Below are 14,146 nucleotides of genomic sequence, written 5' to 3' on the forward strand. Positions count from 1 at the left end.
TGTAAGGTCACTCAAGCTACCTAGTGACCATCTTACATATGGCCAGAAGCCGCTTCCCATGGTAGGATCTGGAATCACCAGCTCATGTCCTCTGGGTATGGCTCCTAGCAGAAGGACCAGGGTCCTGGGTGGAGGGGGTGACTAGCTGAGCCTTGGGAGCCGGGCTCCCTGTGTGTGTGTGTGTGTTCAGGTGGGCTCCCTGTGTGTGTGTGTGTGTGTCTAGGTGGGCTCCCTGAGTGTGTGTGTGTCTAGGTGGGCTCCCTGTGTGTGTGTGTGTGTGTCTAGGTGGGCTCCCTGTGTGTGTGTGTATGTGTGTCTAGGTGGGCTCCCTGTGTGTGTGTGTGTGTCTAGGTGGGCTCCCTGTGTGTGTGTGTGTGTGTGTCTAGGTGGGCTCCCTGTGTGTGTGTGTGTGTGTGTCTAGGTGGGCTCCCTGTGTGTGTGTGTGTGTGTGTCTAGGTGGGCTCCCTGAGTGTGTGTGTGTCTAGGTGGGCTCCCTGTGTGTCTGTGTGTGTAGGTGTAGTCTGGGGGGGCTCCCTGTGTGTGTGTGTGTGTGTAGGTGTAGTCTGGGGGGCTCCCTGTGTGTGTGTGTGTCTAGGTGGGCTCCCTGTGTGTGTGTGTGTGTAGGTGTAGTCTGGGGGGCTCCCTGTGTGTCTGTGTGTCTAGGTGGGCTCCCTGTGTGTCTGTGTGTGTAGGTGTAGTCTGGGGGGCTCCCTGTGTGTCTGTGTGTCTAGGTGGGCTCCCTGTGTGTCTGTGTGTGTCTAGGTGGGCTCCCTGTGTGTCTGTGTGTGTAGGTGTAGTCTGGGGGGCTCCTCGATGAGAGCAGTGGACCCCACCACTGAGGAGCCTCCAGTGCAGGAGGTCAGAGTCTGGGCGCTTTCACTCCCGAGTTTCTTCTAAAGATTCAGTTTAATCAAAGGCAGAGAATGGGGAGAGAGAGCTTTCTCCCACAGTTCCGTCCCCACATGGCCGCCTCAGCCAGATCTCAGCACCTGGGCGGCCTCAGCCACTAGCCTGGCAGGCAGCAGAGGCCCGCAGCCCCCGAGGTCCTCATGGTCTTGCCCCGGAATGGAGCAGATGCCAGTGGGGCCTGTGGGCCCCCCTGCACGCACTCCTGGCTGACCACACTGGCCTTGCGCTTGTCCCCTGCCTGGGCTTGGTGGGAGCGCGGGTGGCCAGACTGTAGACCCTGCTGTCCCCTGGCTGTCGATCCCGTCTGGGTCTGTGTGGCTCCTCTGCTCGGTGGGGCCCACAACCCCCCACCCCCACATAGGCAGAGGGCACAGGTGGGGCCCCGGCCTCCGCCACGGACAAGTCTCGGGGCTGTAGCGCTGGTAGCAAACAGTGGCCACGGACACACACGTGAGTTCCCCTCCAGCTCAGTGAGGGCACAGGAGGTGGGTCTGCCAGGAACCAGAGTGCCAGCGGTAGAGGCCACGGGTCAGGAGGTGGCCGAGGGTGGCTCTGCCCGAGGCTCAGGCTGCTGGTCCCTGGCCGTCCCAGGAAGGTTGTCTTCTGGCTCCAGACACGCGTCCATGTGGCTGGTGCCATCTGAGTCGCTCTGCTGCTTCTGCCTCCGTGTCTCCTTGTATCGTAGTGTGATGTCCCTGGGGCAGCAGGGCCAGGTCAGCGCCCACCCTTCGCCTGCCCGCAGGAAGAAGGTCTGGGGCGCAGGGGCAGGTCCCCCAGGTGCTCACCGCAGGAAGAAGCGCCAGACAGTCCAGGTGAGCACCAGGACAGAGCCGAGTGTCCAGCACTGGGAGATGTAGAAAGGCAGCGACAGCGTCAGCGTGTGCGGGTCGTACTTGACCACGATCAGCAGCTCCGTGACTGTGATGGCCGCCACCAGCCAGGCCTGCTGGCCCAGCTTCCTGTGGGGTTTCCTGCAGGGGGACAGACAGCCGACTTGGAGCCCCACCCCAGCTCACAGGTCTCCCTCACGGCCCCACCCACCCGGCCCTGGTGCTCACAGGTCATCCATGAAGTCGTAGATCTCCCGCATGGCCACTCCGCCTACGTTGACCAGGAAGACGAGGCGCAACAGTACCAGGTAGTGCTCGGGTGGCATCCACAGCACAAACTTGAGGTAGAAGGTGTTGAGCTCGGCTAGCAGGAACTAGGGGCAGGTCAGAGTGAGAGCGCAGCGGTGTGGGGTGCAAGGTGGGCAGCAGGGCGGGCCAGGCCTCACTCACCACCAGGATGATGCCGCACACGGCCAGCCAGCGCCGCAGGCTCGAGGCTGGCCTCCACTCGAAGCGCACCCAGCTGTAGGGTGTGAACTGGAAGGCGATCCTCTTCATCTTGCCCCTGTGGGTGTGGAGCAGAGCCATTGGGGTCCTCACCCGCCCGCACCCCTGGGCCCAGTGCTAGGGAGGGCGGGCCGCACCTGTAGGTGGGGATGTTCCAGAGACCCTGCCACTTGTATGTCTTCAGGGAGAGCCACTCGAGTGTCTTCATGCCGCAGTAGATGCCCAGTCCGTTGCACACCAGCACGTCCATGATCCACTGGGGGTGGCAGCCGGGTGGGGGCTGAGGGACTCTCCATACTCACGGGGTCCCCCCACTCACATGCTCCCTCCTGGGTCTGCACACTCACGTGGTCCCACCAGCACTCGCTGAAGTTGGGCAGCTGGTGCTCCAGGCTGTACTCCAGGAACTCGAACATGACGCTCACGATCATGCACATCCACCAGTCGCGGATCATCAGGGTCTGCGGCGGGGTGGGGGCAGGGCACGCCTAGCAGGGCAGCCCCACACGGGGCTACGCAGACCCCGCCCCGAGGGCTAAGGGACCCAGAGTTTGCCTCCGCCCAGGACTCGGCCACGGATTCCTGGCCAGGACAAGCTTGCCCTCCGCCTACCCTACCTTCAGGTACCAGCCGATGAAGTGGGCAGGAACAAAGCCATCGAGCTTGTCCTGTAAGCGACAGGTGCTCTGCTCAGGCACAGCCCACTCACAGCAGCCCCGCCCCCAGCCCACAGGAGCCTCACCCAGATGTTGTGGAAGGGGTCCGTCTCATTGCCCGGGTCATAGATGAGGCAGTTTCCCCCGTAGTCCCTCTCAGGCAGTGGCACCCCCAGTCGGGGGTCCACATACTTTAGGAACTGCCGGCCGTCCTGGACCGTCTGCAAGGCAGCACCTCCATGAGCAGGACCCAGGATTCCACCCACACCTGCCCATGCAGTCTCTGAACGCCAGGGCCCCTCCTGTAGTCCCCGCCTGGCCAGGGGCTCAGGGACAACTCCCGTCCTCCGCCCCAAGTGTGAGCCCCTGCTCACCTGGAAGAGGATGAAGATCAGGAACAGCTCATAGACCACACTCACGCACAACCAGAACCTCCAGTACGCTGTGGGGACAGCCAGAGGGTCAGTGTCCTCTGGGCCCCATCCCCATGTGCTGCTTACCAGCAGAGGCCAGGGCCTGCAGTGTTCACAGCCTGTGTGGGCATCACAGGGCCCTGCAGCGTCTTCCCTGTCTGGTCTGACCATGGCAGCTCCTGCGGCAGGTCTGCCTTCAGAAGGAACCGACCCCACCCTCTTGTACATAAGGGAGCTCGCAGCCATATTGAAGTCTTGCCTGCAGCAGTCAGAGCCAACTCAGACACCCAGGCTACTTGCACTCACTGCCAGATGGCTCAGAAAAGCAGTGTTTTTGGGTCAGTGCAATGGTTCAACTGGCTAATAATCCATTTGCAAGTGCTGAGATCCCATATGGCCATCAGTTCATGTTCCGGCTGCTGCCCTTCTAATTTAACTCCCTGCTTATGACCTGGGAAAGCAGTCGAGGAAGGCCCAAAGCCTTGGGACCCTGCACCTGCGTGGGAGACCCAGAGGAAGCGTCTGGCTCCAGCATGGCTCAGATCCAGCCTTTGGAGCCATTCTGGGAGTGACCAGTGGATAGAAGGTCTTCTCTGTCTTTCCTCCTCTCTGTGCATCTGACTTTCCAATACAAAGAAACTAAACTAAACTAAAGCTAAAATAAAAATAAAATGCATTTCGCATCTCTCATAACACATACCACTGAGACAGGACAAAGGACCCCCATTCCTGTCAGGAGTCACATGCCTGGGACTACCTTCCATGGCACTGAGGTCCCGGTGGGTCAGAACTGGGCAGAGGCATGGTACTGGGGAGCCCCACGCCTGGGCCCTGGCAGTGGCCGGGCAGGGAGCTGGCGCTCTCAATTCAGGGTCAGGTACACTGTGGGAGGGACAGTGGTTACCTGGGTGAGGTCTGGAGAATGGCCCGTCCTTTGCTTGCGTGACTCCAAAGCACAAAAACACCAAGATGCTGGCAACGATACCCCTGCAAGAGACAGAGACCCTCCTCGTGGGCACACAGCCACATGCAGACCCTCCTCATGGGCACACACAGCCACGAGCAGACCCTCCTCGTGTGCACACAGCCACGTTCAGACCCTCCTCGTGGGCACACAGCCACGAGCAGACCCTCCTCGTGGGCACACAGCCACGAGCAGACCCTCCTCGTGGGCACACACAGCCACATGCAGACCCTCCTCATGGGCACACACAGCCACGAGCAGACCCTCCTCATGTGCACACAGCCACGTGCAGACCCTCCTCATGGGCACACAGCCACGTGCAGACCCTCCTCATGGGCACACAGCCACATGCAGACCCTCCTCATGGGCACACACAGCCACATGCAGACCCTCCTCATGGGCACACACAGCCACGAGCAGACCCTCCTCGTGGGCACACACAGCCACATGCAGACCCTCCTCATGGGCACACACAGCCACATGCAGACCCTCCTCATGGGCACACACAGCCACGAGCAGACCCTCCTCGTGGGCACACACAGCCACATGCAGACCATCATCATGGGCACACACAGCCACATGCAGACCCTCCTCATGGGCACACACAGCCACGAGCAGACCCTCCTCATGGGCACACAGCCACGAGCAGACCCTCCTCGTGTGCACACACAGCCACATGCAGACCCTCCTCGTGGGCACACAGCCACGAGCAGACCCTCCTCATGGGCACACACAGCCACGAGCAGACCCTCCTCGTGGGCACACACAGCCACATGCAGACCCTCCTCATGGGCACACAGCCACATGCAGACCCTCCTCATGGGCACACACAGCCACGAGCAGACCCTCCTCGTGGGCACACAGCCACGAGCAGACCCTCCTCATGGGCACACAGCCACATGCAGACCCTCCTCGTGGGCACACACAGCCACATGCAGACCCTCCTCATGGGCACACACAGCCACATGCAGACCCTCCTCATGGGCACACACAGCCACGAGCAGACCCTCCTCGTGGGCACACAGCCACGAGCAGACCCTCCTCATGGGCACACACAGCCACGAGCAGACCCTCCTCGTGGGCACACACAGCCACATGCAGACCCTCCTCATGGGCACACAGCCACATGCAGACCCTCCTCATGGGCACACACAGCCACGAGCAGACCCTCCTCGTGGGCACACAGCCACGAGCAGACCCTCCTCATGGGCACACACAGCCACGAGCAGACCCTCCTCGTGTGCACACACAGCCACGAGCAGACCCTCCTCGTGGGCACACAGCCACGAGCAGACCCTCCTCGTGTGCACACACAGCCACGTGCAGACCCTCCTCGTGGGCACACAGCCACATGCAGACCCTCCTCATGGGCACACACAGCCACGAGCAGACCCTCCTCGTGGGCACACAGCCACGAGCAGACCCTCCTCGTGGGCACACAGCCACGTGCAGACCCTCCTCATGGGCACACAGCCACGTGCAGACCCTCCTCATGGGCACACACAGCCACATGCAGACCCTCCTCATGGGCACACAGCCACGAGCAGACCCTCCTCATGGGCACACACAGCCACGAGCAGACCCTCCTCATGGGCACACAGCCACATGCAGACCCTCCTCGTGGGCACACACAGCCACATGCAGACCCTCCTCATGGGCACACACAGCCACATGCAGACCCTCCTCATGGGCACACACAGCCACGAGCAGACCCTCCTCATGGGCACACACAGCCACATGCAGACCCTCCTCATGGGCACACACAGCCACATGCAGACCCTCCTCATGGGCACACACAGCCACGAGCAGACCCTCCTCGTGGGCACACACAGCCACATGCAGACCCTCCTCATGGGCACACACAGCCACGAGCAGACCCTCCTCATGGGCACACAGCCACGAGCAGACCCTCCTCGTGTGCACACACAGCCACGTGCAGACCCTCCTCATGGGCACACAGCCACGAGCAGACCCTCCTCGTGGGCACACACAGCCACGAGCAGACCCTCCTCATGGGCACACACAGCCACATGCAGACCCTCCTCATGGGCACACACAGCCACATGCAGACCCTCCTCATGGGCACACACAGCCACGAGCAGACCCTCCTCGTGGGCACACAGCCACATGCAGACCCTCCTCGTGGGCACACAGCCACGAGCAGACCCTCCTCATGGGCACACACAGCCACGAGCAGACCGTCCTCGTGGGCACACAGCCACATGCAGACCCTCCTCATGGGCACACAGCCACATGCAGACCCTCCTCGTGTGCACACACAGCCACGTGCAGACCCTCCTCGTGGGCACACAGCCACGAGCAGACCCTCCTCATGGGCACACACAGCCACGAGCAGACCCTCCTCGTGGGCACACAGCCACGAGCAGACCCTCCTCGTGGGCACACAGCCACGAGCAGACCCTCCTCGTGGGCACACAGCCACGAGCAGACCCTCCTCGTGGGCACACAGCCACGTGCAGACCCTCCTCGTGGGCACACAGCCACGTGCAGACCCTCCTCGTGGGCACACACAGCCACGAGCAGACCCTCCTCGTGGGCACACAGCCACGAGCAGACCCTCCTCGTGGGCACACAGCCACGAGCAGACCCTCCTCATGGGCACACAGCCACATGCAGACCCTCCTCGTGGGCACACAGCCACATGCAGACCCTCCTCGTGGGCACACAGCCACATGCAGACCCTCCTCGTGGGCACACAGCCACATGCAGACCCTCCTCGTGGGCACACACAGCCACATGCAGACCCTCCTCATGGGCACACACAGCCACGAGCAGACCCTCCTCGTGGGCACACACAGCCACGAGCAGACCCTCCTCATGGGCACACAGCCACATGCAGACCCTCCTCATGGGCACACACAGCCACATGCAGACCCTCCTCGTGGGCACACACAGCCACATGCAGACCCTCCTCATGGGCACACACAGCCACGAGCAGACCCTCCTCGTGTGCACACACAGCCACGTGCAGACCCTCCTCGTGGGCACACAGCCACGAGCAGACCCTCCTCATGGGCACACACAGCCACGAGAAGACCCTCCTCGTGGGCACACAGCCACATGCAGACCCTCCTCGTGGGCACACAGCCACATGCAGACCCTCCTCGTGGGCACACACAGCCACATGCAGACCCTCCTCATGGGCACACACAGCCACGAGCAGACCCTCCTCGTGGGCACACACAGCCACGAGCAGACCCTCCTCATGGGCACACAGCCACATGCAGACCCTCCTCATGGGCACACACAGCCACATGCAGACCCTCCTCGTGGGCACACACAGCCACATGCAGACCCTCCTCATGGGCACACACAGCCACGAGCAGACCCTCCTCGTGTGCACACACAGCCACGTGCAGACCCTCCTCGTGGGCACACAGCCACGAGCAGACCCTCCTCATGGGCACACACAGCCACGAGAAGACCCTCCTCGTGGGCACACAGCCACATGCAGACCCTCCTCATGGGCACACAGCCACATGCAGACCCTCCTCATGGGCACACAGCCACATGCAGACCCTCCTCATGGGCACACACAGCCACGAGCAGACCCTCCTCATGGGCACACAGCCACGAGCAGACCCTCCTCGTGTGCACACACAGCCACGTGCAGACCCTCCTCGTGGGCACACAGCCACGAGCAGACCCTCCTCATGGGCACACACAGCCACGAGAAGACCCTCCTCGTGGGCACACAGCCACATGCAGACCCTCCTCGTGGGCACACAGCCACATGCAGACCCTCCTCGTGTGTACACACAGCCACGTGCAGACCCTCCTCGTGGGCACACAGCCACATGCAGACCCTCCTCATGGGCACACACAGCCACGAGCAGACCCTCCTCGTGGGCACACAGCCACGAGCAGACCCTCCTCGTGGGCACACAGCCACGAGCAGACCCTCCTCGTGGGCACACAGCCACGAGCAGACCCTCCTCGTGGGCACACAGCCACGTGCAGACCCTCCTCGTGGGCACACAGCCACGTGCAGACCCTCCTCATGGGCACACAGCCACGAGCAGACCCTCCTCCTGGGCACACAGCCACATGCAGACCCTCCTCGTGGGCACACACAGCCACATGCAGACCCTCCTCATGGGCACACAGCCACGAGCAGACCCTCCTCGTGGGCACACAGCCACATGCAGACCCTCCTCATGGGCACACAGCCACATGCAGACCCTCCTCATGGGCACACACAGCCACGAGCAGACCCTCCTCGTGGGCACACAGCCACATGCAGACCCTCCTCGTGGGCACACACAGCCACGAGCAGACCCTCCTCGTGTGCACACAGCCACGAGCAGACCCTCCTCGTGGGCACACAGCCACATGCAGACCCTCCTCGTGGGCACACAGCCACGAGCAGACCCTCCTCATGGGCATACACAGCCACGAGCAGACCCTCCTCATGGGCACACACAGCCACGAGCAGACCCTCCTCGTGGGCACACAGCCACGAGCAGACCCTCCTCATGGGCACACAGCCACATGCAGACCCTCCTCATGGGCACACACAGCCACGAGCAGACCCTCCTCATGGGCACACACAGCCACGAGCAGACCCTCCTCGTGGGCACACACAGCCACGAGCAGACCCTCCTCGTGGGCACACACAGCCACATGCAGACCCTCCTCGTGGGCACACAGCCACGAGCAGACCCTCCTCGTGGGCACACAGCCACGAGCAGACCCTCCTCATGGGCACACACAGCCACGAGCAGACCCTCCTCGTGTGCACACAGCCACATGCAAACCCTCCTCATGGGCACACAGCCACGTGCAGACCCTCCTCATGGGCACACACAGCCACGAGCAGACCCTCCTCGTGGGCACACACAGCCACGTGCAGACCCTCCTCATGGGCACACACAGCCAAGAGCAGACCCTCCTTGTGTGCACACACAGCCACGAGCAGACCCTCCTCGTGGGCACATACAGCCACGTGCAGACCCTCCTCATGGGCACACAGCCAAGAGCAGACCCTCCTTGTGTGCACACACAGCCTTGAGCAGACCCTCCTTGTGGACACACAGACACTCCTCGTGTGCACACACAGCCACGTACAGATAGCAGACTGTCCCTGAGTGCACACTTGGCTGTGTACACATGCACAGGGAGACTCCAGCCAGGGTAGAGCTGGTCACCACTATGCAACCAGCGGCTGGGCCTGGAGTGGCTAGGAAGTGGCCCCATTGGATGTAGGGTGAACAGATGGAGCAGGTCACACCAATATACACCACACACCTATTGCACATGCAGCTCACCCCTGTACACAGAGAACACACTTGTACACACCCCAGAGTACACAGAAGGCCTTGGTAGACATGGCCACCCCGCCTCTCACCTCTTGGTGTTGTAGGCCGTGTCCTGAGGCGTCTCCTCCAGCAGTGTCACGTAGCCCAGTGCACAGGTAAGGATGAAGAGGACGGTGAGGGTGTGTGCCCGCCTGCAACCAGACACAGCCAGCTCAAGAGGGGTTGGGACACCAGGGCTCACTTCACCTCCAACTCTCAAGGACATGTGACCCCTCTGGCCAGGGACTCCCAGCTGAGGCCTCTGCAAGAGCCACAGGGGAACAGCAGAGCCCAGCATCCCAGGGCTGATGGGGGCTACAAAGCCCACATAGATGACCCTGGCTCCAGCCAGAGCAGCCAGGTCCAGGCTCCAAGGAGGGGGTGGAGAAGGTGCTGCCACACCTCTCCAGGCCTCAGAGCCCCCGCCATGGCTGTTCCAGTGGGCCCACTGGTCACGCACCAGAGGCCTTGTCCAGCATACCCTACCCCCAGGTATGGCCCCCGTCCACCCAGGCCCCTATGAGACAAAGGTGAGAAATGAGAGGAAGCTAGGGACTGGACACTCCAGGAACGGGGCAGGTCGCACTCCAGGGACAGGGCCCCCAGCATCATGGGATCCGAGGCGGAGAACGCCGAGTCCACTTGGCTGGGACCAGGCTCCTAGATGCCCCACTTCCCATCTTAACCTAACCTTAACCCTGCGCAGGGCCTGAGAAAGTAGCAGGTCCAAGTGTTCAGCCCCAGCACCCACATGGGAGAACTGGAGGAAGCTCCTGGCTCCCAGCTTCAGCCTGGCCAGCCACGGAAGTTGCAGCCATTAAGGGAATGAAGCCGCAGCTCTAACTCCTTTCAAATATATAACGAAAGAAGGCAGAGGCCCCGAGACAAGGAGATGGCTGGAACTGCCTTCTAACAGCCACGAAAGCTCACACACAGCAGCCACAGTCCGACAGGAGATGGGCTGGAACCTTGCTCCATGCACACTCCTAATGCGGGTGGGCTGACACTCCTGCCCCGGGCACTACGGGCAGGATGGGCCAATGTCAATGAGACACAGAGCGAGCAGGACGAGCCCCGACAGCCGCCTCCTCTGCATTGGGGTGGGCTGCAAGGACACCAGCCCATCAGCTCAGCTGCTCAAACCTTAACCTAGGTCAAAGTGAAATCAAGGGCGTTTCCCGGCGCACAGCTGCCCTCATATCCCGTTAGGCCACAGCCTCGAGTCCACCTGGGTTAGCACAGGACACAGCTCCAGGCCCGCATGCTAATAACACGCCAGCTGCAGGGGGCAGGCCTGGACCTACACACTGACCAGAGTACAGGAGTGCAAGAGTGTGACAGGACACAGCCCTGACCACACACTGGCTGTGTGAGGGCCCCTGGTCGCTCACACAGCTGACCCCGCACGCCCGGCCACGGGCCCCTGGTCGCTCACACAGCTGACCCCGCACGCCAGGCCACGGGCCCCTGGTCGCTCACACAGCTGACCCCGCACGCCCGGCCACGGGCCCCTGGTCACTCACACAGCTGACACTGCATGCCAGGCTATGGGCCCCTGGTCACTCACACAGCTGACCCTGCATGCCGGGCCACGAGCCCCTCCCCAGTCACTCACACAGCTGACCCTGCCACGAGCTCCTCCCTGGTCACTCACACAGCTGACCCTGCACGCCAAGCTATCAGCCACCATCCCTGGATGATGTGTCCCTGTGCCTGTCGTGGTCTGCAGCCTGACCCCCAGCATCCCCTAAGAGGTTGTTCCACCGCAGAAATGGCTGCAACCCATTCCCCGGGTGAGGTCTCGTTAACTGGCCGGCTGCAGCTCGGTCCAGCCCCTGGCTGCCGACCACGTCTCAGACACGGCACGACCCGGGTGTGTCCTGAAGGCCGCCTCCTTGGGTTAGTGGTTAACTTCCTGAGTGGCTGGACTTGCCCTAAATGCCGGAGAACCATGAAGGCCAGGGAGGCAGGCGGCTATGGGGCGCACTCAGTGCAACAAGCCTGCCCCCCAGAACCACGCCGGCCCACTCAAAGCCTTGCTGACCTCCGGGCTGTGCCCGCCGCTGACCGGCAGCCAGCAGAGTCCCCGGCCCCGCGCACACCGGCCGGGCTCGGCTCCCACCCCAGCCCCGCGCACAGCCCCGCGCACACCGGCCGGGCTCGGCTCCCACCCCAGCCCCGCGCACAGCCCCGCGCACACCGGCCGGCTCGGCTCCCACCCCGGCCCCGCGCACACCGGCCGGCTCGGCTCCCACCCCCGGTCCGCGCGTCCTTTCGCCGCGCGGCGCAGCCACAGGGCATCCCGCCGGCGAGGGCGGCCGAGCCCGCACTGCCCGCACCGGGACCCGCGGGTCACACGCGTGGAAGGCGAGGTGAGCCCAAGGGCGCGGGGCCCCGCCGGAGCCGCCGGCCGGGCCTCACCAGAAGAAGGTGTTGGTGCCGTCGTCGTAGACCTCGGACTCGGTGCTGCGGCGGCCCGGCCCCGGCGCTCGGCCGGCGGGCTCCTCCAGGCAGGCCTTGCCCGCGGGCGACCCCGGCCGCGACCCCCCGGCGCCCCTGCGCTCGCTCCTCCGCATGGCGCGCGCCGCGGCCGCTCAGCCCCCAGGCCCCGGTCCCGGCGCAGGCGCGGCGGGCGGGCGGGGGTCGCGGGCGGCCAGCGGGGTCCAGGGGCGCCGCGGGGCGGTCAGGCGGGCGCGGCGCCTGCTGGGACTCGTAGTCCGCGCCTGCCCGGAGCATGCCGGGCTGTCCTGCACGTCACGGGGTGCGGCGCCGCAGAGCTTGCCGGAAGGACGCCGAGGGTCGCTAGGTGACGGGCGCGGGAGTTGGGGTGCGGCGGGCTTTCTCCGGGAGACGCGGCCCCGCCAAGCGCAGGAGTACGGGCGCCGCCGGAGGTTCGAGGCCGGCCCGGCTCCCGGGGGAGCTGCGCTCGTCGTGGCGGGATCCAGGCCACCCCCGGCTGCTGTGGGAGCTGAGAGCGCAGACCCGCCTGGTCCTGTCTGCCTTTCAAGTAGGTTAGAAACAGAAACTTCAAAGATAAACACATTTTGGCCGAAGGCCGTCTCTTATTTTTATTTGAAAGGCAGAGGAGGGGTCCTTCCGTCCACTGGTTCACACCCCCAAATGACCAGGAAGGGGTGGGGTGCTGGACCTTTGGGAAGCTGGAGCCAGGAGTTCCCCTGGGATGGGGCGGGGGTAGAGGGAAGGTAGGGACCTTGTCCAAGCTACCTGTGCAGAAAATCGGGAGCTGCTGGGGTGCTGGCCGCCCCCACATGATCTCTGCCGATCCTTGGAGACCTGCATTTCGAAGGTATTTTACCCCTTAGTAAAAGTTCAACTTGCATTTCGCGTGTGACACAGGACAGCAGCACCCAGCCCTGCTACCTGCAGCACCCAGGAGAGGGACTAAGCCAGGGTGGATCCCCCAACGCAGACCTCAGCGCGAGTGTGCTCCATGGCGCGTGTAAAAGCTAGGGCAGCCTCCGTTCTAGGATCTGCTCAGTGACCCAAGAGCAGGCTCAGGGGCCATGGGGCCCACGGTCACCAGGGCTGGGCTGCCAAGGACACACATGGGGCCCACAGTGACCAGGCCTGGGCTGCCAAGGACACACATGGGGCCCACGGTCACCAGGGCTGGGCTGCCAAGGACACACATGGGGCCCACAGTGACCAGGCCTGGGCTGCCAAGGACACACATGGGGCCCACAGTGACCAGGCCTGGGCTGCCAAGGACACACATGGGGCCCACAGTGACCAGGCCTGGGCTGCCAAGGACACACATGGGGCCCACAGTGACCAGGCCTGGGCTGCCAAGGACACACATGGGGCCCACAGTGACCAGGCCTGGGCTGCCAAGGACACACATGGGGCCCATGGTCACCAGGCCTGGGCTGCCAAGGACACACATGGGGCCCACGGTCACCACGTCAGACTCTGGGGACATGTGGGGCTCACAGTGACCAGGCCTGGGCTGCCAAGGACATACACAGGGCCCACGATCACCAGGGCTGGGCTGCCAAGGACACACACAGGGCCCACGATCACCAGGGCTGGGCTGCCAAGGACACACACAGGGCCCACGATCACCAGGGCTGGGCTGCCAAGGACACACACAGGGCCCACGATCACCAGGGCTGGGCTGCCAAGGACACACACAGGGCCCACGGTCACCAGGGCTGGGCTGCCAAGGACACACACAGGGCCCACGGTCACCAGGGCTGGGCTGCCAAGGACACACACAGGGCCCACGGTCACCACATCAGACTCTGGGGACATGTGGGGCTCACAGTGACCAGGCCTGGGCTGCCAAGGACACACATAGGGCCCATGGTCACCAAGGCAGCCTCAGGGGACACGTGGGACCCACAGTCACCAGGTCTGGACTGCTTTGGGGTTGGAAGGCTTTCATGTTGCCAGTGACCATGGCCTGTCAGTCACCAGCAGCAGCAGCTTGGGTCTATGTGAAGAGATGGGGTCCCCTCTGCCTGGGTCCCTGGACTGGGGTACAGGGCAGACCTGGAAGAAGCTCCCACAGGTGTGGGCACTTGGGGAG

At 63.6% G+C, this 14,146-nt stretch overlaps 1 protein-coding gene across 2 annotated transcripts; it reads right to left on the reverse strand.

Annotated features, from left to right (window-relative positions):
* Positions 1-1,343: 1,343 nt before the first annotated feature.
* On the reverse strand, positions 1,344-12,198 carry PTDSS2 (phosphatidylserine synthase 2). Of its 2 annotated transcripts, none has more exons than XM_040970969.1 (12): positions 12,019-12,198; positions 9,648-9,749; positions 4,220-4,302; positions 3,277-3,344; positions 2,989-3,123; positions 2,864-2,914; positions 2,594-2,707; positions 2,384-2,502; positions 2,190-2,304; positions 1,968-2,113; positions 1,695-1,880; positions 1,344-1,604 (listed from the first exon to the last, which is right to left on the reverse strand). In XM_040970969.1, exons 1-12 carry the CDS (start codon positions 12,171-12,173, stop codon positions 1,439-1,441), a joined length of 1,440 nt encoding a protein of 479 aa, XP_040826903.1. In that variant the 5' UTR covers positions 12,174-12,198; the 3' UTR covers positions 1,344-1,438. The 2 variants fall into 2 exon arrangements, with proteins under 2 accessions (XP_040826903.1, XP_040826902.1); XM_040970968.1 differs by having other exon boundaries at positions 2,989-3,183; positions 12,019-12,173.
* Between the last annotated feature and the right edge of the window lie 1,948 nt (positions 12,199-14,146).

Source organism: Ochotona curzoniae, unplaced genomic scaffold, assembly GCF_017591425.1.
Source record: "Ochotona curzoniae isolate NIBS_2020 unplaced genomic scaffold, NIBS_Ocur_1.0 scaffold_4937, whole genome shotgun sequence".
In the NCBI taxonomy this organism is placed as follows: Eukaryota; Metazoa; Chordata; class Mammalia; order Lagomorpha; family Ochotonidae; genus Ochotona; species Ochotona curzoniae.